Source organism: Salvelinus namaycush, chromosome 25 (assembly GCF_016432855.1).
Source record: "Salvelinus namaycush isolate Seneca chromosome 25, SaNama_1.0, whole genome shotgun sequence".
Lineage (NCBI taxonomy): Eukaryota > Metazoa > Chordata > Actinopteri > Salmoniformes > Salmonidae > Salvelinus > Salvelinus namaycush.
In genome coordinates, this window is record NC_052331.1 from 18,631,972 (window position 1) to 18,657,165 (window position 25,194).

Sequence of the window (25,194 nt, forward strand, 5' to 3'; positions counted from 1 at the left end):
CCTTACCACTGTTACACCTGGCTATCAGCGGAGCCTTGTCTGGCAGCGAAACAGTTCATTCAGACTGCCTTTAAAAAAAACAGAGCTGATACGGCTGACTTGCTTAAACAAATGTGGCAATTGAGATGTACAAAATATGGCATAAGGGGACGACGAGCGGATAAGAGGCAATCCATCATTTCTATTAAGACATTAATGAGCGAGCTAGGATGGACATCAATGTAACTATTTGTTCTGCACTTTTGAAATATACAGCGACAGAATTCAGAACATGGGCCGTTCTTACATTATTCTCCCTGTACACCAAGTCAGAACCGTAGGATAAATAAATAAAGGGGTCATATAAGCAGACAACGAAAGCTCTTAGACTATTCGATGAGGACATTGCACCACCAAGTCAGAACAATAGGCTAAACTTTGAGGGGAAAACTTACCAAATGATAAGTGTAAGCACATGGGCTACTAACAGTTTACTGCACACCATATACTTAGTTTTACTTTCTTAGCTACAGTATACATATCTCCCTGGCATATAAAATAATTTATACAGCAGCATACAATACATTTTTGGACTCACCTTGTTGTGCTGTGCTCACTTGAACAGGAAGGTGGCGCGGTGGTCCTTCGTGGGCAAATTTTGTCATCAAACTTTGTCTTCAAAGTCTGGCATTCTCTGGATTTATGGTGCTTTTAAGACAACTGGGGGAAAAACTAGGTCGATTCATCTTCTAGGTCGATTCATCGGAACTCTAGAAAGAGGTTTCGACTTGGAATTCCGAGTTGGATGACCGTTCAAAACATATTTTCCCAGTCAGAGCTCGTTTTTTTCATAGTTCCCAGTTGTCTTGAACTCACTGAGATTGAGATTTCCCAGTTCCGCCTTTCCAGTTTTTTTGAAAGCGGCAGAAGTCATGCTGAATTGACAGAATGGCCAATGTTGAATGCTAGAAAGCTAGAAAAAGAGATCCTTAAACACAGACTTGGACCACAAATCCACTCAATTGAATAGTAAGCTAGTGATTGCTTTGTGATGCTTGCAGTTAGCCACTGATTCCTTCCAAACTACTCATTATTGAATTTGCGATTTACAACTTGTCGTGTGATGTTTATGTCCAATGGCTGATGAGCACCGATACGTTTTTTCTATAATTTCTCTTCATAATTTCTCTTCGCATGACAAGGATTGAAAAGGATTTGCCAGTAGATTGTTGACTTGATTCATGATTATGACTGCTAGCTTGCTAGCTAAAATTTTGAAAGTGTGTCCAATCAAAGCTACTGTAGATATAACGGGGCCTTATTGGATGGCCTTATTGGATGGGCACTTTTAATATAACTCTTTGACAGCAACCAAGGGGCTTCAATTTTCGAGCTCTCCCCGTAGATTTTGCGGTGACGTAGTGTCCCCATGAGTGACAGAACACTGAGCAAATCATGGCGCAACTAGAGAACATTACCAACCCCTACGTTACGTATTTTCTGCTGGCTGCCCCAGCACCACAAAAAGCACTGAGCTAGGCTGAAACATCTGCATTTTGGAGCTACCTCACTCTAGAAAGCAAAAAAGAGACCATGTTTGTAAGCGGCTTTATTAACTCAATATATATATATACAGTATATATATTTTTTTTTACATTGTTTGCAAACTGATATGTGACACGTATTAATGCAAAAATAACATGCAACACAGTCAGAAAAATATATAATTCTTATTAAAAAAAAAAGCTAAACAGTTGGGGCTCAAAACATGTGGGGCTCTACATTACCTGCCCTGAATGACGGGTCGCCACTGATTATAAACATACCCATAACATGATGCAGCCACCACTATGCTTGAAAATATGGAGAGTGGTACTCAGTAACGTGTTGTGTTGGATTTGCCCCTAACATAACACTTTATATTCAGGACAAAAAGTAGAATTATTATTTATTTTCCAAATTTCTTTTGGCAGTATTACTTTACTGACTTGTTTGCAAGCAGGATGCTTGTTTTGGAAAAAAAAAAATTCTGTAAAGGCTTTTTTACACCTGTCACGCCCTGACCATAGTTTGCTTTGTATGTTTTATGTTTTGTTTGGTCAGGGTGTGATCTGAGTGGGCATTCTATGTTGTATGTCTGGTTTGTCTATTTCTATGTGTTTGGCCTGATATGGTTCTCAATCAGAGACAGGTATTTTGCGTTGTCTCTGATTGGGAACCATATTTAGGTAGCCTGTTTTGTATTGTGGGTTGTGGGTGATTGTCTATGTGTAGTGTTTAGTGTCAGCACTATTTGTTATTTAGCTTCACGGTCGTCGTTTATTGTTTTTGTATTAGTTTCGTTAAGTGTTCTCTGTCTATTAAAATCAAGATGAACACTAGCTACGGTGCGCTTTGGTCCGCTTCTTACGACGATCGTGACAACACCTGAACTTCTCTACGCTTGCCATAACAAAGGGGTTGAATACTTATTGGCATTTCAGCTTTTCATTTTTGTATTAATTTGTGCAAATTTCGAAAAACATAATTCCATTTTGACATTAAGAGGTATTGTGTGTAGGCCAGTGAAGATCAGCAATTAGAAGAGTAATAGTTTACACACACATGAAGGTGCCCATAAGCAATCATTTCTGATGAAAAGCACAAATGTGAAAAAAATGTGGATATAGCATTTTGGAAATAAAGTCTTCATATGGGGGCGACTCCATAACCACATGAAATACAGGTAACTGACAAAATAAAGGAAACACCAACGTAAAGTGTCATAATCGGGCGTTAGACCACCACGAGCCAGAACAGCTTCAATGCACCTTGGCAAGTGCTTGAAACTCTATTGGAGGGATGCAACACCATTCTTCCAAAAATAAACATAATCATTAGGGGTTTTGTTGATGGTGGTGGAAAAGCTGTCTCAAGCGCTACTCCAAAATCTCCCGTAAGTGTTCAATTGGGTTGAGATCTCGTGACAGATGGCCATGGAATATGGTCTATGCCATTTTCATGCTGATCAAACCATTCAGTAACCACTCGTGCCCTGTGGATGGGGGCATTGTCATCCTATGGGGCATAGCCATGTTAGCCAAAGTAAGGCCTGCCCAGAATTTTTATACATGACTCTAAGCATGATGGAATGTTAGTTGCTTACTTAACTCAGGAACCACGCCTATCTCTCATTTACTCAAATGTTTCCATTATTTTGGCAGTTACCTGTAATTATGCACATCATATATTGAGTGTTATAATATCAATGTTAAAACAATGTTACACAAATACATTTCGGACAATGGTAAGCATCAAAAAAGCAGTACATGCCTATGCCCACACAAAGGCACTATGAAGTCTGTAACATGGCATGGGACATATGGATTTAGAGGTAGAATACAGTACTACTCAATAAGTGTTTCCCCTAGACAAAGTGATCCGTTATGAAAAATAATTAGTTTTCTTCTAGTTGCAGAGGAACTGAACATTCCTGATATTGCAAAAAGTCTATCAGAGGCATGCCTCCCACTGTTGACCTATTGCCCTATGCAGGCAGGGACAGCCAGCCAATACCAGACATCACATGTTGCAGAAGAAATAAGGTGGCCAATCATATTGGACAAAACAAGGGCTTTCTACTCAGTCGTCCAGGGGCATGATCTAACTCTTCCTGATTATTAATGCTAGCAGTGTGTGACTTATTACTTTATATTGGTGATTACACAAGGCATGTCTAAATAATGCCTTGCTTATCTGACTAGAAAGTCTGTGTCTTCTCTCGCTCTGTGGCTCTATGTCTGCCAGCATTGTCTGCAATTTAGCATGGATGTGTATTTGAGGAACTTTTGACGCAAATATGAACTAAAGTATTCTCAAGACTCAAGAGAAGACAATAGACATCCCAATCCTAAACATGCTGCCTGAAAACAAACGTATCTCATACAGTGGTAGTGCTGTACTGTACTTTAATTTCATGTGAAGAATGCAGTCAAGCAGAAATTAAGCCATGCTGAGTGGATGCTTTGTCTGTCTATCTGGGGCTCAGTAGTTCCATTAATTTCTTCAAGACAGTAAACAATTACTCATCTTAATCCTCAATCCAGACAGTGTAAACTATATGGGTAGAAACTGGAATCTCTCGCTAGTATCTACAATACATCAGTGGTAGATATTGTGTCAACTTTCCCTAGGCCTCAATTACTTAACGATCCACAGTTTTACTCTATGTACAATAGTCAGTACCTGTTTCAAAGAAACAATAAACCACATAGTAACTGTAAATGATTTCACACACAGTCCTAACATAATCTGTGTAGAAAAGCAACAGAGAAATGAGTTAAACTCACCATCCCATAACTCATCAGTGGTTCAGCATTTTCTTACACACTAATATCTGAGCCACGCCTCTCTAAAGGCTGTGTCAGTGTTTGTGTCTGATTTATGTCAGCAGCGTCTCCCTCGCTGACCTATGATCCCATTAATGGCTGGACACCTACACAGACAGACAGACAGACAGACAGACAGACAGACAGACAGACAGACAGACAGACAGACAGACAGACAGACAGACAGACAGACAGACAGACAGACAGACAGACAGACAGACAGACAGACAGACAGACAGACAGACACTGCAGAATAGTGACAAACTAAGCCAATGTCTTGTTCTCCCAAGACAATGAGCAATGATGCTATGTTTCTAGTATGACATCAGCAGCTATTTAAGTAAACAAACGTTGTATGTCGCAAATATAATAGATATACTTTAATGGGTGGAAGGAGAATTGGTAGCAGCAGTTTGCCAGAAATAGTGATAAATTCTAGTCCTTGACAGAAGAGGAAAGATGTGGTCATAGCTTTGTCACATGTCCAGGTTGTGGATTAAATCTAATCAAGGCCATAACTAACCACGGTCTTTGAGTTCAGCTCCAAAATTTGGGGAGGCTGAATGTGGGGAAGACTGCCACCTTTTGGTTGTTTAGAGATACTGCCCAACTCTTTCTCAGTTCAGAATAACAACAACTACTACTGAGAAGCACCACGATCATATCAACTGCTTTCAAGACACATCATTGACTTTTTAAGTGAGAACCGGTCATAGAACCGGTCATAGTAGGGGTGCTGCAGCACCCCCTGATAAGTTAAAAAAAACATATATATTAATTTAAACAAATACAAATTAAATACAAATGATTTGCCAAGTCAGTGAAATAGGCCTTTATTACTCCTGTACTAGCGTAGAAAAGCTCTCATCAGCAGCCCCCCCCCCCCCCCCCCAGCCCCAGCCCCCCTGCCACACCATCGACAGCACCCCAACCCAAAACATCTTCGGTATGTGGATTTGTAAGGCTCATAACTATATCTGCTCACAGCTTGTCTGGTATGTGTTATATTTTCTGTGTACAGCAGTGCTACTCACCTTTCCAGTCAGGAGAGAGAGGTCTTCTGCTCCAATGATGTGGAGATCTTCTGTTGACTGGTGATTCTACAAGAAATGGAAAGAAAAACAAACAATCATTTTAATTCATTTGGATTTGGTCAAGTGTGGTGTAAGAGCTTACAGTAATACAACATTAATTACAATAATATTATGGATATTATAAAAAATGTACACCCATTCACCACAAGAGGGAACTCTGCTAGATAGATAATAAAGGGCCACACCACACACACACACGCACGAGTAACCGATGTGAAATGGCTAGCTAGTTAGCGGGGTGCGCGCTAATAGCGTTTCAATCGGTGATGTCACTCACTCTGAGACCTTGAAGTAGTTGTTCCCCTTGCTCTGCAAGGGCCGCGGCTTTTGCGGAGCGATGGGTAACGATGCTTCAAGGGTGGTTGTTGTCGATGTGTGCAGAGGGTCACTGGTTTGAGCCCAGGTAGGGGAGAGGAGAGGGTCGGAAGGTATACTGTTACACACACACACACACACCAAACTGCAGTGCAAACCTCTGCTTAATGGTCCACATGTACCAAACACTATTCTTTCATGATCCCTTTTAAAAATTTCACCATATAAATCCACCTTTCATTTTATCCGTCTTTGTGATTACTCTAATGAGCCAAATTCTAAGATTCCAAGACCCCTCTCCCCTCATGAAACCGTACGGGATCCTTTTTGTTCATTTTGTTTAGCAGCAGGAGATCCGTTGTGGAATAGCTCTGTCGCTCCACATTAGTGGCGTCTGCTGGGAGTTGTTTAGGAGGGTTGGACAAGGTGTCTGGGCCACCCTCCTGCGCCGTGCAGCGCGGAGTGGGCCCATCCACATCCACGGCAGCTGTAATTATTAAACAGTGGTGTAACAACGGCTGGAGAGCCAGATGTCAGAGAGAAACATTTGATTTCTATCAGACAGTTTAGTGTGTCACCTCTAAAGAATGGAGTAATTTAACACTAATCTAATATGGTGTTGCAGCCAGTGTTTCTGAAAATTATTTAAATGATTCAAAGCTTGTAGTCTGTATGAGTTCACTTTTTCTACTTCACAAACATAACACAAAAACAAAACGCCCACTATACAAAACTTTATCTTCAAAATTCTATCAAATGTCTCAGATTTTTATTTAACTTATAATAACATACAGTGCCTTCAGAAATTATTCACACCCCTTGACTTTTTCCACATTGTTGTGTTACAGTCTGAATTGAAAATGTATTAAATTGAGATTTTGTGTCACTGACCTACACACAGTACCCTATAATGTCAAAGTGGAATTATGTTTTTAGACATTTTTACAAATTAATAAAAAATGAAAAGCTGAAATGTCTTGAGTCAATAAGTATTCAACCCCTTTGTTCTGGCAAGCCTAAATAAGTTCAGAAGTAAACATTTGCTTAACAAGTCACATAATTAGGGCCAAGCGTCATCCGGGTTAGGGTTTGGTCGGGGTAGGCCGTCATTGTAAATAAGAATTTATTCTTAACTGACTTGCCTAGTTAAATAAAAGTAAAATAATAAGTTGCATGGACTCACTCTGTGTGTGTCACGGCCGTTTAAAGGAGTGGACCAAGGCGCAGCGTTTTGAGCGTACATACTTGTTTATTTAACGATGTCGCCAACAAAACAATAAACAACCAACCGACACGTGAAGCCAACGTAGTGCTCACAGGCAACTAAACATGGACAACTACCCACAAACCCAACATGGAAAATGGCAACCTAAATAGGCTCCCCAATCAGAGACAACGATAAACAGCTGTCTGATCGGGAACCCATTCAGGCCACCATAAACCTGCATACCCCTAGACAATACCAAATCCCCATAGATAACCAAAAACCTAGACAAGACAAAACCCCTCGACAATACAAAAACTACCTCCTGTCCGGAGCTGCCAGAATCGCCTTCCTATTCGGAGCTGCCAGAGTCGCCCTCCTGTCCGGGACCCTCGCCGCGGGCCCCGGACAGGAGGGCGACTCTGGCAGCTCCGGACAGGAGGGCGACTCTGGCAGCTCCGGACAGGAGGGCGACTCTGGCAGCTCCGGACAGGAGGGCGACTCTGGCAGCTCCGGACAGGAGGGCGACTCTGGCAGCTCCGGACAGGAGGGCGACTCTGGCAGCTCCGGACAGGAGGGAGACTCTGGCAGCTCCGGACAGGAGGGAGACTCTGGCAGCTCCGGACAGGAGGGAGACTCTGGCAGCTCCGGACAGGAGGCAGGCACAGGACTCACCGGGCTGGGGAGACACACAGGAGACCTGGCTCTGGGAGCAGGCACAGGACTCACCAGGCTGGGGAGACATCCAGGAGGCCTCTTCCTTGGCCGAGGCACCGGATACACTGGGCTGTGGGGGAGCACTGGAGATCTGGTGCGTAGCCTTGGCACCACTCTCCCAGGCTGAATGCCCACTGTAGCCCGGCAAGTGCGGGGAGCTGGAACAGGCCGCACTGGGCTGTGCTTGCGAACCGGGGACACCGTGCGTAGAGCTGGCGCAGGATAACCCGAGCCGAGGAGACGCACTGGAGGCCAGATGCGCTGAGCCGGCACCATCCCTCCTGGCTCGATGCCCACTCTAGCCCGGCCGATGCGAGGAGCTGCGATGTAGCGCACCGGGCTATGAGTGCGCACTGGGGACACTGTGCGCTTCACCACATAACACGGTGCCTGCCCGGTCACTCTCTCCCCACGGCAAACACGAGGAGTTGGCTCAGGTCTATGACCTGACTCCGCCAATCTCCCCGTGTGCCCCTTCCCAAAAAATTCTGGGGCTGCCTCTCGTGCACGCCTCCTCGAGCCAACTCCTCGTAGCATCGCCGCTCCGCCTTCCTCTTTAGGACGGCGATACTCTCCCGTCTGTGCCCAGGGTCCCTTGCCGTCCAGGATTTCCTCCCATGTCCAACTCTCCAACAAATGCTGCTCCCTCTTACCACGCTGCTTGGTCCTCTTTTGGTGGGTAGTTCTGTCATGGCCGTTTAAAGGAGTGGACCAAGGTGCAGCGTTTTGAGCGTACATACTTGTTTATTTAACAATGTCGCCAACAAAACAATAAACAACCAACCGACACGTGACGCCAACGTAGTGCTCACAGGCAACTAAACATGGACAACTACCCACTAAACCAACATGGAAAATGGCAACCTAAATAGGCTCCCCAATCAGAGACAACGATAAACAGCTGTCTGATTGGGAACCCATTCAGGCCACCATAAACCGGCATACCCCTAGACAATACAAAATCCCCATAGATAACCAAAAAACCCTAGACAAGACAAAAAACCTAGACAATACAAAAACTAAACAAACCACCCTTGTCACACCCTGACTTAACCAAATAATAAAGAAAGCAAATATAACTAAAGTCAGGGCATGACAGTGTGCAATAATAGTGTTTAACATGATTTCTGAATGACTACCTCATCTCTGTACCCCAAACATACAATTGTCTCTAAGGTTCCTCAGTTGAGCAGTACATTTCAAACACAGATTCAACCACAAAGATGAGGCACCTGGTAGATTAAAATAACAATAACAACAAAAAACAGACATTGAATATCCCTTTGACCAGTGTGGAGCTATTAATTACACTTTGGATGGTGTATCAATACACCCAGTCACTACAAAGATACAGGCGTCCTTCCTAACTCAGTTGCTGGAGAGGAAGGAAACCACTCAGGGATTTCACCATAAGGTCAATGGTGACTTTAAATGGCTGTGATAGCAGAAAACTGGGGATGGATCAGCAACATTGTAGTTACTCCACAATACTAACCTAAATGACAGAGTGAAAAGAAGGAAGCCTGTATAGAAAATAAAAATTCCAAAACATGTATCCTGTTTGCAATAAGGCACTAAAGTAAAACTGCAAAAAATGTGGCAAATAAATTAACTTTATGTCCTGAATACAAAGGTTCTATGTTTGGGGCAAATCCAACACATCACTGAGTACCACTCTTCTTATTTTCAAGCAGGGTGGTGGCTGCATCATGTTATGGGTATGCTTGTCATCGGCAAGGACTAGGGAGTTTTTTTAGGATAAAAATAAATGGAATAGAGCTAAGCACAGGCAAAATCCAAGAGGAAAACCTGGTTCAGTCTGCTTTCCAACGGACACTTGGAAACAAATTCACCTTTCAGGACAAAAACCTAAAACACAAGGCCAAATATACACTGGAGTTGCTTACCAAGATGACATTGAATGTTCCTGAGTGGGTTAGTTACAGTTTGACTTAAATCAGCTTGTAAATATATGGCAAGACTTGAAAATGGCTGTCCAGCAATGATCAGTAACCAACTTTTTATTTTATTTTGCACTTTTTACCCCTTTTTCATGATACCCAATTGGTAGTTACAGTCTTGTCTCATCGCTGCAACTCCCGCACAGACTTGGGAGAGGCGAAGATCGAGAGCCATGCGTCCTTGAAACATGACCCTGCCAAGCCGTGCTGCTTCTTGACACACAGCTCGTTTAACCTGAAAGCCAGCCGCACCACTGTGTCGGAGGAAACACTGTCCAACTGGCGACTATGTCAGCGTGCATGCGCCCGGCCCACCACAGGAGTCGCTAGAGTGCGATGAGACAAGGACATCCCGGCCGGCCAAATCCTCCCCTAACCCAGACGAAGCTGGGCCAATTGTGCACCACCTCATGGGTCTCTCGATCGTGGCCAGCTGCGACACAGCCTGGGATCAAACGCGGATCTGTAGTGATACCTCTAGCATTGTGATGCAGTGCCTTAGACCACTGCACCACTCGGGAGGCCCGATCAGCAACCAACTTGACAGAGCTTTAAGAATTTTCAAAAGAATAAATGTGCAAATATTGTACAATCCAGGTGTGCAAAGCTCTTAGAGACTTACCCAGAAAGACTCACAGCTGTAATCACTGCCAAAGGTGATTCTAACATGTATTGACTCAGGGGTCATTTGCAAACATTTCTAAAAACATGTTTGTACTTTGTCATTATGGGTATTGTGTGTAGATGGGTGAGAAAAATATAACTTCTGAATTCAGGCTGTAACACAACAAAATGTGGAATAAGTCAAGGGGTATGAATACTTTCTGAAGGCACTGCATCTAAAGGGATGTAACTAGACAGCTCAGTCCTCCAGTTTGTTATAGAGGGTGAGTATGATGCTTTCCAATTCATAGCTACACATTTTTCTTGCAGAAATAAAGCCTAGATTACAAAACTTTCTCTGATATTGATCACCAATATTTACACATCCCAACAGACATAATCGTGGAGATGGATGAATCCAAACTCCTAGACACAATGAAATGATAGCGCATAGGCTACATTATCCCAAAGTGGTGTCAGTTTGTCACAGGACAACAGCATATGTAATAGGCTCCTTGTTACTTTTGCATCTCCAACAGAGATGCTACATTTCTGGGTGTGTTACATGTATTCTGGCAGGAGTGTAGTAAGACCTATGAATTATCTTAAATTGTAGTAGTTTATGTCTTAGGTTGTAGGAGCAGGTATGAGCATTTTCACATATCTGTGACCAATGGTTCTCCTCAATTTCTTCCTTTAGATCGGTTTCCCATTATTTCCTTATAGGTTCTGAAACATTAGATAGAGTTTCAATCAACCATTGATATAACTTGGCTGTCACGACTTCCGCCGAAGTTGGTCCCTCTCCTTGTTCGGGCGGTGTTCGGTGGTCGACGTCACCGACCTTCTAGCCATCACTGATCCATTTTTCATTTTTCATTGGTTTTGTCTTGTCTTCCATCAAACCTGGTTTCAATCCCATCAATTACATGTTGTGTATTTAACCCTCTGTTTCCCCTCATGTCCTTGTCGGTGATTGTTTATTGTAAGTGTATGTGTACGTCTGTACTGGTGTGCGTCGGGTTATGTTACCCATTGATTTGTATTATTATGTTTTCTGGTGGGTTTTTGTAAATAAACTGCGCCGTTGGAAACCCAGTTATTTCTCTCCTGCGTCTGACTTCTCTGCCGCCAGTTCACACCCTTACATTGGCAATCAACTTCTTTAGCGTAGCAGCATCTTTCATTATTTTCTCTATGCTAGATGCATTAGGTTAATCCAGATTCTGCTGAAGCGATTTAATTGAATAAGATGAGTTGAAAAAACGTAAAGAAATCGGCCTTGGATAATCCAAATATTTCTTGTAATTGATTGAATGACAGTAGAGATCCATTATAGTACACATGTTTAAAATTCATGTTGCTACTTTGGAACCAGGACTTTAAACATTGGAGGTGAAGTGGGGTTATTCCAAATAGGGGTGCATGATGATCCATCTCATGAATTGATTAACATTTTCCCAAATACAAATGGAATTGAGAATCATTGGATTGTCTGTTTTTTTCTTCAACGCCTTGGACCCGAAGTAGTGAATATAGTGTATTTTGGATCTTAAGGTATTACTTTTGTGGCTTTGATACTTCTCCATGAGTTCATGAGTTCACTTCTTATATCTGGAAGGAATGAGTTGTGACATTCATTGCAGGCCATTGTCATTGAATGACCTAAATGAAATGATAGGGTTGTTGTGAGCCATGACAATTTTGGGAGTGTCAGCAAGCTGTCAAGTACGGTGCTGTGAAATGGACTTCAGACTATGATCATGTCACAAACAGTATACCATAATATGAACATCAAGTGATGGGCAATGCTCTCCTTTTGTTTTCAGCATTTTAATTTTGCCTGAGTTGAGAGGGATCAAGGTTTGGACACTGATCAAGTGTGTTTGGTCAAATCGTTTTGATGCCCTCTCTGCTCTTAGAGAAAGAGTCCTGTTTCCTCTCAGCCCTGGGGCCGGTGAGCAGTCCGGCTCTGGCATTTCACCATCACTCAGCAGTCAAGCCTAGTGTCTATCTATTCTACAGCCCTCTCTGCCTACTGTCCCTTTCTCCCACCATCACACACTATATTTAGGCAATTATGAATATGCAGCAGTTGTGAAAGTAATTCTGCCAGACATGCCACTGTCCAGCCAAATAATGTCTTCATTGGTAGTATAGAGGGTTTTACCCAACAACAACGTGGCCACTCCAGCTCCACTGTCTGTTTCATTCAAGGGTACGAGACAACAAGAGGAAGTGATTGAGTTCCTGGTTGACCTACTTACAGGAGATAACACCCTCCACATGCTAGTAAGCACACACACACGCACACACATGTAGACATACATGCATGCGGGCGCACGTGCACACCCACAAGTCTTAAATGTCCCCTCTATTTATTGGAAAGGGTCTCACAAGATTTGACTTGTGAGATGTTGCAGCCTTCCATCTGCCAGTCCTTATCCAATCAACCATTTGTGGAGAGGAGAAATCCCTCACTATCTTCATAATGTCCACACCATAGTACTGGTATCCATAGCAGCACGGACATCAACATAGCCATGGTTTACTGTTCTATTTTTCAAATTGCCCACATTGGCCAATTCAGATAAACTGTGAAATATCACTGCTTTGGATGACAATGGTCATCTTCCGTCTGTGTGACTCTCTGATGTCCATCGCCTGGCTACAGCTCAAATGACCTTTACCAGGGAAGCTCTCTGAAGAGCACATCCTGTCTGACGCTTTGTACTGTGGGCGGCCCAGTTTATTTCTACGGAAAGAGCTGTGGAAATGTCAGATAACATGTGGCAAAGGGGGACCGGACCATTGGTTGTCTAAACGGTGTGAGGATCTGATTGACACAAAAGCTCTTGGAAGACACTGAAATTGAACGTCCTTCATGTGTAGCGTAACAAAACACTCCAGGGCTTCAACATTTCCATAACCAAAGGGTTATGCTCACATGCATATAAACTGTTAGAGCCAAAACCCTTCACAATGCCCTCGTTGTCAGATGTGACTCCTAAGGTCATATAACAAAGCATGCTGTAGGCCTACACATCAAATAGTAATGAAAATTCCTGAACGATGATTAGATACATGTTTGACTATAAATAAGCGATAGAATGTTAAAAATAGAATATAAATATTTTTCTGATATCCGTAAAGCGGTCTCCTGGCATGTTATTTCATAACTTTGACAGGACCAAGTGAACCAGAATACTATCTGAAACATATATGTAAATGTGTGACAAATGATTCAAAAACACAGCAGTATTTTATTAAAGAACAAATTGCATGCATTATATATGTATATGAACCTCTCCTTTCAGCTATCAAAACAAAAAAGCTATATTATATGGAGTGTGTTATCATATTGCATTTATTGGCAAACAAGCATATTTCTAAATCTGGATCCGGAGCGAATGGGTTGTAGAGCTCAGGGTCCCTGTAGAGTATCAAGTAGTTGAGATTCACTTGTAGTTAATAGGGGAGTTACAGTTTTATTGTGAGTTATTCAAAAATGAATAAATTATGAATACTTCTACTTTGGCACAACAAATCAATTAATTAGAGGGGACATGGCAAGTGAGCTTTTTTGAACTTGTTAGAGTACATTGTTTGGGAAGCTGAATTTACAATCGGTGCATTAAAATCTATATCACATATAAAAAACTATAACATTTTGCAAAACTGGCAAACATCAGTATATTCTTCTTGTTTTCTCGCTCAAATATTCAATAATAAAATGCCATTGTTTTGTCTTGATGTATTATATAGTAGTATAATAAGTTTAATGTTGAAACTGTAGAAATTATGGTTCAACAAAGAAAGTCAAGTACAATGTGGCAATGTTCACAGAATCACATCATGAGAGAGCTAATTGACAAGAAAATGGGAACCATGAAATACAATAGCACACTATAAAAAGTAAATAACAAAATACTAAAGAATAACTATAGTCCACACAACATAAGGACAAGTATATCAAATGTCCAAATATCTTTGTTTGTCTGAAGGAATTTTCACATCTCTAGTTTTGCTCTGGACATTACAGACCTTTTAGCACAACGTTCAAAATGCTCATGAATTCTGAGGACTGATAGAAGTCAATTGAAGAAGTGAAAAGCAAGGACACAGGTGACATTCTTGATACAGTGAAAGAAAGAATGCTGTCATATACTGTAACATTTTGTAAAACAAATTCAAATGGCAAAAAAAAGAGAAACAGAAATCAACTCTGGGTTTAAAGAACAATATAGTTCCATTGCAGGAGAGTGCCTTGGAACAGTGGCTGAACAATGAACACTGAATCACAGGAAAACAATATATCTTCTTAGCTATATCACGGGGTAAAAAGTCATCTCATGCCCTGCGCATCATGGCTACTGTAAGTTCAGTCCTGGTGTTACCTGCATCAGCGGAGCTAGGAGTAACTGAATCATATTAACGTAACGACTTCCATGTTTAACTATATTCTGATTCCATGTAGTCAAAAACAAACTGTTACTACACAGATCATTGACAGAGATTTTCTCCAGAAAGGGTTTCATCTACAATGGCTTTTCAATTAGGCAGCATTGTTCAGTTGGTTATCAATTGAATTTTTCCCCAGTTAGGATTGCTGCACCAGAATTGGGACAGTTGGCAAAAGGTAAAGTGATAAATCTAATATATAAGTATATGAGTGAATGTAGCTAGATGGGTTACGACCTCTAGAAAGTACACATAAAAAAAACAATAGATCAACAAATATAAGAGTTTTGGTTAACAGTAACATTTGGCGACTAAAAAACCAAATGAATTTGAAGTGAGACAGCGAACGAGGAAATGACATTAGACGAGGACAAAATGACTTGATGTTTCCGCCACTTTGCTCATTATGTCTGCTCTTATTGACCCCATAGGCTCCAAAACAATCAGACACAGGAAGTGATTCCAAATGACTTTTAGATTGAGACGATGTGTTCTTTTGTTTAGTTATTCTCACTGGAATGAATGATGTGATTCAAACTCGTCTGGGTTGTTGATGACAGGTGTTTATTTCCTTTTTTTCCCTCTTTTACACATGACATAACTGTAACTTCACACGTTTACCTCTGATGAGACACTGATACTCAATGAGGTGGTTGTTAAAAAGGAAGGCTTTCCTCAGGCCCTCAGACAATCAACAGCACATACTCTGTAGCTTTTTCCCAATATCCACACTAGCATACTTAGAATGAAGCATGTATTGGGCATGCATTCTAAGTGGTGCGTAGCCTGGCCGACGCGACCCACGTGACTACACAGCGAGCTGTGACGTCGAGAGCCTGGTGTTAGCAAGACTAAGTGGTACGCTAGTATGGATATCAGAACAGAGCCCTATGAGTGCTTGTGGGCCCACAGATCTCCTGCGTTCTTATCAAAGGGGTCATGGGGCAGAAGTTTATAAATCAGGAAGACACACATCTACAATGTATATTCAATTGTCTACTCAATTTCCATTAAATTCTTTAGATTTGCCAATGAGCATGTTTTCCTTTTCTAATGCCTTCCACCCAGATTGAAGACCTGCTAGTCAGGGTGAAGGGTCCTCATAGTTCACTAGGCTGACCTGCTTTCCCTAAAAGTCCTCTACGGAGAAACTAATACAAAAACATTTAGTAAATCAAGTTCTAAGTCTTCTTGGTTATTTCCCTGTGGGAGAGGGTAAAGCGAACACAGTTCATCAAGCACACACTGTAAACAGGGGAGCAACATTAAAAGCCTAAATGGCGTACCATCGAATAGGCGACCCACTGGGCACAGATGTTAATTCAACGTCTGTTCCACATTGGTTCAACGTAATTTCCTTGAAATGACGTGGAAACAACGTTGATTCAACCAGTATGGGCCCAGTGAGGAGGGACCGCAAAACAAAGCATGACGAAGTGCTTCTTTCTTACAATGACAAAGTTCATGTTTAAGAAAACAAATAATGTTCTTTCATATTTGTTAACTTTTTAGTCGCTGAGAGGTAGAATTAAACATTTGAATTGAAGTATACAGGTTTGGTTGTCGAAATGTATCTTATCACTTAATATCATCAATATGAGTAAACCCATCACAGGTAATTAAGCAACCCAGCCCTCTGAATATCCTGTGAAATCTGTACAAACATTTGTATTAAGAATTTTTGTATCATTTTGATTTTTTTTTGAAATTCCTATTACTGTATGTATGCATCTCAAATGTCCCGTAGTACTGTAGCTGAGGAAAGGTTGCTATAGTTATGGTTTTCACAGCACCCCTGAAATCTACAGGACACTGTGTAGTATGCCTCTATGTTTAGTACTGTGATTGGCTCTGCCAGTTCATCGTTGGGTTGTGGTGATGGTGTGTGTGGAGGGTAAAATAATCAGTTGGAGGTATCCGAGTGAACACTTCCGGGTCCTTCTATGGGCGAGGTCACTGACGAGGGGGTCGGAGCATCCTGCCACCCACCGTTTGTCTGTGGAGCAAAAAAAAAGAATCACATTTCTAGAGATAAAATTGTGAGACAATTTGTTGTATGCCTCAGGACACATTTCCTCATAGATACAGGAATAATTTCACATACTGTATATTATTTTAGCTGTATCTCTAGCTAACATGAAACTCTTGAACTGACAAACACCCTTTTGCACTTTGCGGGATTATGCATCTTCCAAATATATTATAGTACAATTACTCTATCAAGACACAACAATATAAGACTCCATCTCCCATCTGTCTCAAAATGGCCTCATGTACAGACAATAAAGAGACATGTTATTGAAAACATATAGACAGCTCTTGCACACAACCTCCGAGAGGGTTGATGGGAGAATCAATTATATCAAATTATCACATCCGCAACTGGGATGAAAATATAATGGGTTTGTAAAATAGGAGGCAATTTCAATTCCCAGAAGATAGGTAGGCTAAAGAGCATTTGGGACATTAATGGCAATTTCCATGCCATCGGTGAAAGCTGTTGGAGATGGGCTTTGGCACCCTCTTATTTTCAAAACCTGTTATTTCACATAGAGCCAGTCTTTCATCACATTTGAACCGAGAGGAGAGAAAAGAAAACGTTTAAAATATTCAGCTTTGGTGACACCCTCCGCCTATTTCACAGCCGTAATTACTGTTCAATGATAGAAGAGGAGAGGTCTGCCATGTGAACGCTGCTTCCTGCCTCAGCTCAGTCATTAGAAACGTCAGAATGAGTGGAAATTGTTTAGCTGCACAATGAAAAAGATCCATCCAGGATCGAAAGCTTCTACAGAAAAAATAATAACATGATTTCTACAATTTAAAAGAAGAAGTGTTTTAGAATGACATAATCTTTTTAGTGTTTGGATTTGGCATAGGCCTATTTATTAGGCCTATTTATTCACTGCAAGTTGATGTTTGAATACTTTAAAAAAATTGCATTCAGATTCGGCTCAGATTTTGATGTGTGTTTAAGACTGATGAGCTGCAAATGTGAATGTCCGTACTGTTTGGCCAAAGGCTGCCTCACAGAAACCACCTTCTATGCATCCATTGACTAACATACCGCAACTGACCGTGATCTTATCATCGGCCATTTTCATCAGCCCTCATTTAGCTTAGTTCCAACAGAGTTTACTGAGGAAGCTAATAGAGGGGTTAAATGGAGAACGTCTTCCTTCCACCACTACATCATTTTTTGGCATCTTGTCTAGGACATTATAGGGACCGCTGCTGTCGGTGTCATTGTGGTTGTTGGACGAATGATGCGACCAATGCGCTCAGACTCCTGGCCCAGACCCCCTCTCAGCCTGCTGTGACTGTCTTATTGATTCCCCTCTCTACAACACAGCCTGTCACTGTAGATCTTAACACTACACCCCCCCCCCCCCCCCCAGTGTTCCCAGCCCTGACAAAATACCCCTATCAGAACGTGCTGTTCTTAACATCGGCTTGCCGAGTTATTTTAGGGTGGTAAATAAATTGGACTGGAGCTTGTACTCCAGGGCAACTTTTTATTTATTTGTTTGGCCCCAAATGAGGTCTGTGCTTCTTTTCATTTGGTGCCATATGAGCTGAGTGTTGGACAGGCAGGGGGACACCTGTGGCCTTGCTCCTGTCGGCTGCAGGTGCCTCGTTAACACTAATGTCACCAGACAGACAAGCTCTAAGCGTGTCCGTACGTCCAGCCGACCGGCTTCTCGCTCTGTCTGACTCCTGCCTTGTTGCCTGGCGCCCGGGGCATGACCGGCACAGGGGCCGTTGCCTGGACAACAGCCCAGCCACCAACAGGCTACTGCTAACAAAGTGGCATCCCACACCCGTTGGCATTGAAATAATTGGGCAAAGGGACAAACTGAAACCTAATAAAGGTATTGCATCGGAAACAAAAGAAGAATAGCTACAGAAGTATAGTATAGAAATAGTTAGCTTCTTTTTCTTTCAAAGAGACCAAAGTAAGAATAGAAAGGCAATATTGTCATGAAATGACAAGACGGTTGTTGTTGTTTTTTGGTGGTGGTGTTCTTACGTTGATGCCCTGTGGACTGTACATCTGGCCGGCGGCGAGACTGTCACTGTATCCTCCTGTCTGGCTGATAACATGGCGAAGAGTATCCACCTGGAACACACACACACAGAGAGAAAGAGAAATGTGTGGGTCAGACAGACAAAAGCTATACATGACAAAGACCTTCATGCATAAGGTCAGATAGCAAAAGGGTATCCTGCACTGGGAAAGGTTACAGCGACGGTTTAGAATGATCAGGTTCAACACAAAATATTTCACAAATATTTCACAAATGACCACAAATACCATCACGAGGGAACTTATATGAATATCTGGTTAAAATTCAAAGAGGAACAAAACTGCAACAAATTAACTATTTCCAATTGCTTCTACGACTCAAAACTCATCTTCACTCCTCAGCGGCTGGGAAGACATTTTGAAGTGCGCAGCCAAATTACCTTTTGACAAGGACATTGTTTTTCAATGAAGTATCAACCCAGGAGACCTCTTATTCACCTTAGGGGGTTAATCCTATGCATATTTATGAAACACCTGAGCATTTGGAGAGTTGATTTAAAAAGAAAGGAGGGACGGATGGAGGGATAGGGCTGGGGGGCTAGAGGGGGTTGAATCAAATGAGAATATCACCACGGGTGGTAATCCTCCCACCCAACCTATGGTGAGTGAGACTCCCTCCCAATCCCAACACTCAGAAACTCTGTGTTGGTCATAGTTGTCCAACAGGGCAAGGTCAGAGGACTGTTGTGCACCAGTGGCTACGACAACCGTTGTCAGGAGTGTTGACGAGTCTTGTATTGTTTCCAAAACTGTCTGCAGTCGTCTATTCATTCATGAGCCTGACAATGGCCGCCATATTAGTGTGATGGCTAAAGGCCACATATAACCTCTGTCTCACGGACTAGGTCAAGTGACTCTGCTCTGGGCTTTTGATGATTTCAATGGAACATTTATAGGCCGGACAGTGCCTGAACCACTGAGCAGGGAAATTCAGTCTTATAATATAAGCCCTTATATGGCTGTCCGCCGTGGTTGGTTGACTTTGCCTTCAACGGGCCACAAATAGGCCACTGTATGACTGCTAGCTGGGTTTCTATCTACATGACAACTAGTGTACCAATAATTCATGGATTACGTACTAGTTTCTGCGAGGATCCTACCTGGGACTGAACGTTGGCCCCTACCCCAGCCCCCTGGTATGAGTCCCCATTCAGAGCCTGCACACTCATGAACAAGTCTCCGGAGTTTGACATGTTAAAAGAGCCAGCAGAACCTGGAAGGACAGACAGTGAAAGAGAGAACGAGAGAGAAGTGGGGAAGGACGGTAGAAAGAGAAGAGAGGAAAGAGGAGTTAACACGATCATGCAACCGAAAAAGTGCAGTCAGGTGGGTTAGTGGGAGAGGGTTGAAAGCCAAATGTGGTGTAGTGAACAGGGAACGACATCAGTGACCAATCACCATCTACACTGACTTTATGTACCTCTGGAAATGTATTGGCAAGGGATGTTATAAGCATAATATACTGTACTAATAAAACTATACCAACTATTACTTCTGTGGTAATTATGATGATAATCATATTATCAAGAATATTGAGGTTAGGGGTTAAAACCGGGGTGAAACTAATGTAGAATATATGGATTGTCTTGCAGTTTAAGTTCCTTGCTACCGGACCGGTTGGCTCATTAAGGAAGTGCTAATCGATCGGCAGGAAGAACTGAAAAAATCCTCTTTGTCCTTTAATGGAGCCAAACTCCCCAGATGTTAAAGGAGAACGCAGCCTAACTTGATTTCAAGGCAGAAAAACACAAGACTAGACCATAACCCAACACAGCTGAAGAGTCAACATGATGACAAAGGACTAGGGTAGGACACCCGTCATCAGCTTAATGACACACAAGGTCAACCGGACAAGTCACAGGATAGTTATTTCTCTAACCAAGACTCCAAGAGTTCAATATGTCTACTGTGTTCACCCGACAAACCCCAGAGAGAGAGAGGGACCGGGCCACAGGTTATTGGGTTAGTTTAGGAAGGAGTGGGGGGGGGCAGACATTATTTTGTTATTCAAAAGGAACAGAGCTGAGACTGGATTCTTGAGTTGGGGCCCAGGGTTGGGTAAAGCCAGGTTTTCTAATCAGTGCTCTACACCTCTCTGCTCAACTGTGTCATATTTCTGAAATGAATTGTCCATACTACTGTAGTGTGGATACCTTTCAATGTAGCTTATATAATGATTCAGCACTCTATATGATCTAGCATTGTTCAGTTGGGTTTACTATGCAGCCAAACTAACATTAACAGTACTGACTTGGTACCATACTGGTCAGATCCATTATGGCTGGTATTGATACTGACCTGCAGAGTTGGGGGTGGACGGGGAGTTGGCCTGGCTGCCATGGGCTGATACATTGGTTGCACTGACAGCTGTCTTCGCGGCGTACATGTTGGCTTCCTCTTGGAACTTGCCAATGTTTTTCTTGTATCGGATTCTCTTGTTTCCGAACCAGTTCGATACCTGTAACATAAAGTACATATTATAATTATGTTTTACATGACAACAAATTAAACTAAAGTTTAATTCAACAATTGTTTGAGTAAGGTAATATGTAGAAAACACATCTTTCAAGAAACCAGATTGTCAAGAAACCAGATTCCCATTGAGTGACACGAGCTCTGGTCAAAAGCAGTGCATTACGTAGGGAATAGGGTGCCATTGTCACGTTCCTGACCTGTTTTTCCTTTTTCTTGTGTTTATTTAGTTGGTCAGGGCGTGAGTTGGGGTGGGTTGTCGAGGTGTTATTTTCTATGTTGGGTTGTTTGTGTTCGGCCGGGTATGATTCTCAATCAGAGACAGCTGTCAATCGTTGTCCCTGATTGAGAATCATACTTAGGCAGCCTGTGATTCACGTGGTTTTTGTGGGTGTTTGTATCTCGTGTTAGTGTTAGTACCACACGGGACTGTTTGTGGTTTTGTCACGTTTGTTGTTTTGTATGTTAAGTGTTCAGGCTACGTGAATTAAAAGATGACCACTTTCCACTCTGCATATTGGTCTGATCCTTCTCGCCTCTCCTCCTCGTCCGAGGAGGAGGATTACGACAGCCGTAACAGCCATTTTGGATGCAGTCTCTTCTAGCTGACTTCCTGTGACATAGCAGTGTGAATGCAATTGTCGAACAAATGGCCATGCTAGCTAGATAGCTCATAGGTTTATGTGGGTCAAGAAAGACTATGTGGCGGCATACTGTACCTGTGACACTGTGATGGAGCACTTCTTGCCCAGTTCTTCCTTGGCCTCCTCACTGGGGTAGGGGTTGGACAGGTGGGAGTAGAAATACTCATTTAGGATCTCTGTTGCCTGCTTGTTGAAGTTCCTTCTCTTTCGTCTGCAGAGAGAGAGAGAAACGTATTAAATATCACAATTACAGGTCATTTCCTTCATTACAATATATTAGAGAGAGACAGCTGGACTACGTTATCTCCATCACTGCACTCTACAAAAATCTGTTGTCTTTGGTGTAGAGCGACCCAGGATACACTCTGTTTAAACATTTTTAAAAATCAGCAGACACACGCAGAGAGAGACACACACAGACACGTCACACACACACACACACACACACAGTCCCACACAGACCTGGCGTCGAGGAAGCGTGAGCGTAGGATCATGACGGCCTCGCAGGTGCTCTGTTTGAGCTGCATCTGGATGGAGCTGAACTTGCGGTGGATAATGCCCACCATACGCTCAATCTCTTTGGGTGAGATGGGCCGTGTGCGACTCTGCTCCCTCAGCAGGTTCATCACATGGGTGGTAAACTCGTTACATGCCTAAAGACAGACACACTCATATGAGGCAGATAGCAATCACACGCACTTGGACACAGTAGAGAAGTAAGACACTGCTAGCATTGTTAGTATTACCAGTATCATAAGTGGTAGTAGTAATACTCTCGATGTACAGTAATGTAGCAGTAATGTACTGCAGTGCTGTGGCAGAAACAATAGCAGTGGATGAGGTAGACAAGCAGTGAGAATTTCTTTGTATATTGAGGAGACCTTTCTTCAATCGTGAGGAAAAAAGTAACAAGTGAAGACGTCTAAAATGACAGGAGGCTTTCATTCCTGTTCACGTTCAGCAGGTTTGAACTGTCTTCCTGTCTCTCTCTCGCTCCACTTCCCTCTCTGTCTTTTCACTCAGTGTCTCTCTCATTCTCTTTCTCTGTCAGAATCAGTCACTGGGAAGTGTCTGCTGCGTTTGGGGACAGGGGAGTCTGTTGATTGTCAGCACCAGGGTCGTGTCAGTTGAAACGAGACTCAGTTCATAGCAAACAGCCGTTCCGCCCGTACACTCAGTTGCAGTAGTACACATAGCGGTGACATGAGTATTCTCAGGTGCAAATGTAACACTGTGACAGGAAGTGATGACGGGCCTGCTTTGAGATGATGACAGGCGGTAATATATTTGACATCAATGGGAAGGACGGGATGCTCTCTTGGCATAGGACTTGTGTGTGACTGATAAAATGATTGCCAGCTGGAAAGGGATTTCTGAAAGCGTGGTTGTGTGCACTGACTTGTGTGCAGTCTGAGTGTAGTGAGATTGCAGTGGGGTTGGCTATTGGAAGGGAGAGAGGACATTTACAAGGGTCCTCAATATGTAGTGAGATGGCAGAAATCAGAGTAGGGGGCGCTTAGGCAGAAAGGGGTTACCTATAGGAAGTGCGAGGGGTTGTGAGGGTCTTCTTAGAGCAGAGAGGGCTTATGGGAAGGGAAAGAGCGTTTACGAGGGGTGTGGTCTGTCCTCACCTGTTCATACTTCTCCAGCTCTGTGTGGTAAATCCCGCGGATCTGAGTCAGCTTGGCCCGATAGTCTGAGTGTTCTGTTGAGTTGTCCTGGCCCACCCCTCCTCCCACTGCTGCCGCCGCTGTTGCTGCTGCCGCAGACCCGCCCCCTTTCTCTGGTCCGGACACGCCCTCCGCCAGCAGCATGTTGTCCAATCGCATGAGCTGGGCATCTGGAGCCTCCTCCTCCTGGGTGCCACGGATACTGAGCACTGTAGAGACAATAGTTAGTAAGAAACTTCTCTAGTGATGCAAAAACGAACACAACACTGATGCAATGCAAAGTCTGATGATCAGCACTGAAAAGAAAAGAGGACCAGTTAATATGAATGAACAGTGTTTGGGTGAGAAGTGGAGTGAGTGTACCAGTCACCAACGGTGAGACTGCAGTCTACTACTGTCTTCAACCTGTTCTGTGTGAAATATGACCATATCTTTAATAGCCCATGACTGTGCCATAAAAAACCTGGATGTTAGTGAGCCTGGCAGCACCCAAGATAATAAAACTATCATCTCATCGATTTTGAATATCATTTCATGTAAATAATTAACACAGACTTTCATGAGAGTACTTTTTTTTTTTTTGCACTCCAGGAGAGCAGATTACAATATTTACTCAGTGGCTAAAACAATAACATTGTGTCATAAAAAGATTATAATCTTCCCGGTCAGGCAAACTAATAATATCATCATTCATAACCTAACGGGTTAAAATGGTGTAATAAATGAAACGTCTAATATCAATATGGATAATCTCAGTGATAAGCGACAAAAACAATGTATCAACACCGGAATTAGTCTTATTTATGCATCAAAGTCACATCATGATCATTGTTTTTTAACTTAAAGATGCCCTATGCAGAAATCGTTTCGCCATTTTCTGGTGGCTAAAATTCTAAATTAGTTTGCCTAATTTCAGTTTAGTGTAGAGAATCATTGTACCATCTAAACCGCCGCAAAATATATTTTCCATAAACCAAATTATTGTATTTTCAGCTGTTTGAAGCTGGTGTACAAAACCAAAAGTAAAAAATGCTAAAAATACATTTAAGAACAGGAAGCATAGAAATAGGGCACATAGAACAGATCTACAGCTTCTTAGACTTGCTATCAATTAGAATGACAGATCTATATCTCACATTTCTATGTGAATTTGGCCGAGTTGCCCAAAAAGTTACATATTGCGGCTTTAATAAATAAATACTAAGCTAGATTTTGAGTAACGCTAGAAAACAAGCAGCAAAATTCAAGGACTCCCTATGGCTGAAGAAACGGTGCTAACAAGGTAGTTGTCAGACATATTTAGGCTACTGGCCCTTCAGGCTACTGGCCCACTGCTGTCCGTGTTCACACAGTTTGGGGTGTCCAGTCACTGTGATGGGTGTAGTGGCCATAGTTTGAACCTGCGCCTCACCCCTCACACCCCCACAGGCACTTAGCTTTCTGCTCCCTCCCCCCTCCAGCCAGTACCACAGAGTGCAGAAGGATGTTTCATGGCACATACCCCCCCATGCACACAGATACACATTTATCTACCCACCCCCACGCACACAAAAATGTTCACTTGTGACTGTTTACTTTATGTGACTGTGGTTCACTATGGTACTGGACCAGGGCTGTTTC

The 25,194-nt window shown here is 42.6% G+C and overlaps 1 protein-coding gene across 2 annotated transcripts in view; it reads right to left on the reverse strand.

Moving 5' to 3' along the window:
* Positions 1 to 13,618: 13,618 nt before the first annotated feature.
* LOC120020404 (pre-B-cell leukemia transcription factor 1-like) overlaps positions 13,619 to 25,194 on the reverse strand; it is a 79,041-nt gene continuing 67,465 nt past the window's right edge. Inside the window, exons 3-9 of one of the 2 annotated variants that reach the window (XM_038964036.1) lie at positions 23,536 to 23,783; positions 22,367 to 22,557; positions 21,980 to 22,115; positions 21,087 to 21,246; positions 19,889 to 20,001; positions 18,732 to 18,821; positions 13,619 to 16,697 (exon numbers count right to left, since the gene is read on the reverse strand). In XM_038964036.1, coding sequence (XP_038819964.1) covers positions 16,605 to 16,697; positions 18,732 to 18,821; positions 19,889 to 20,001; positions 21,087 to 21,246; positions 21,980 to 22,115; positions 22,367 to 22,557; positions 23,536 to 23,783 — 1,031 coding nt within the window. In that variant the 3' untranslated portion in view covers positions 13,619 to 16,604. The remainder of the gene's footprint in view (positions 16,698 to 18,731; positions 18,822 to 19,888; positions 20,002 to 21,086; positions 21,247 to 21,979; positions 22,116 to 22,366; positions 22,558 to 23,535; positions 23,784 to 25,194) is intronic. The other variant, XM_038964035.1, reaches the window with a different exon arrangement.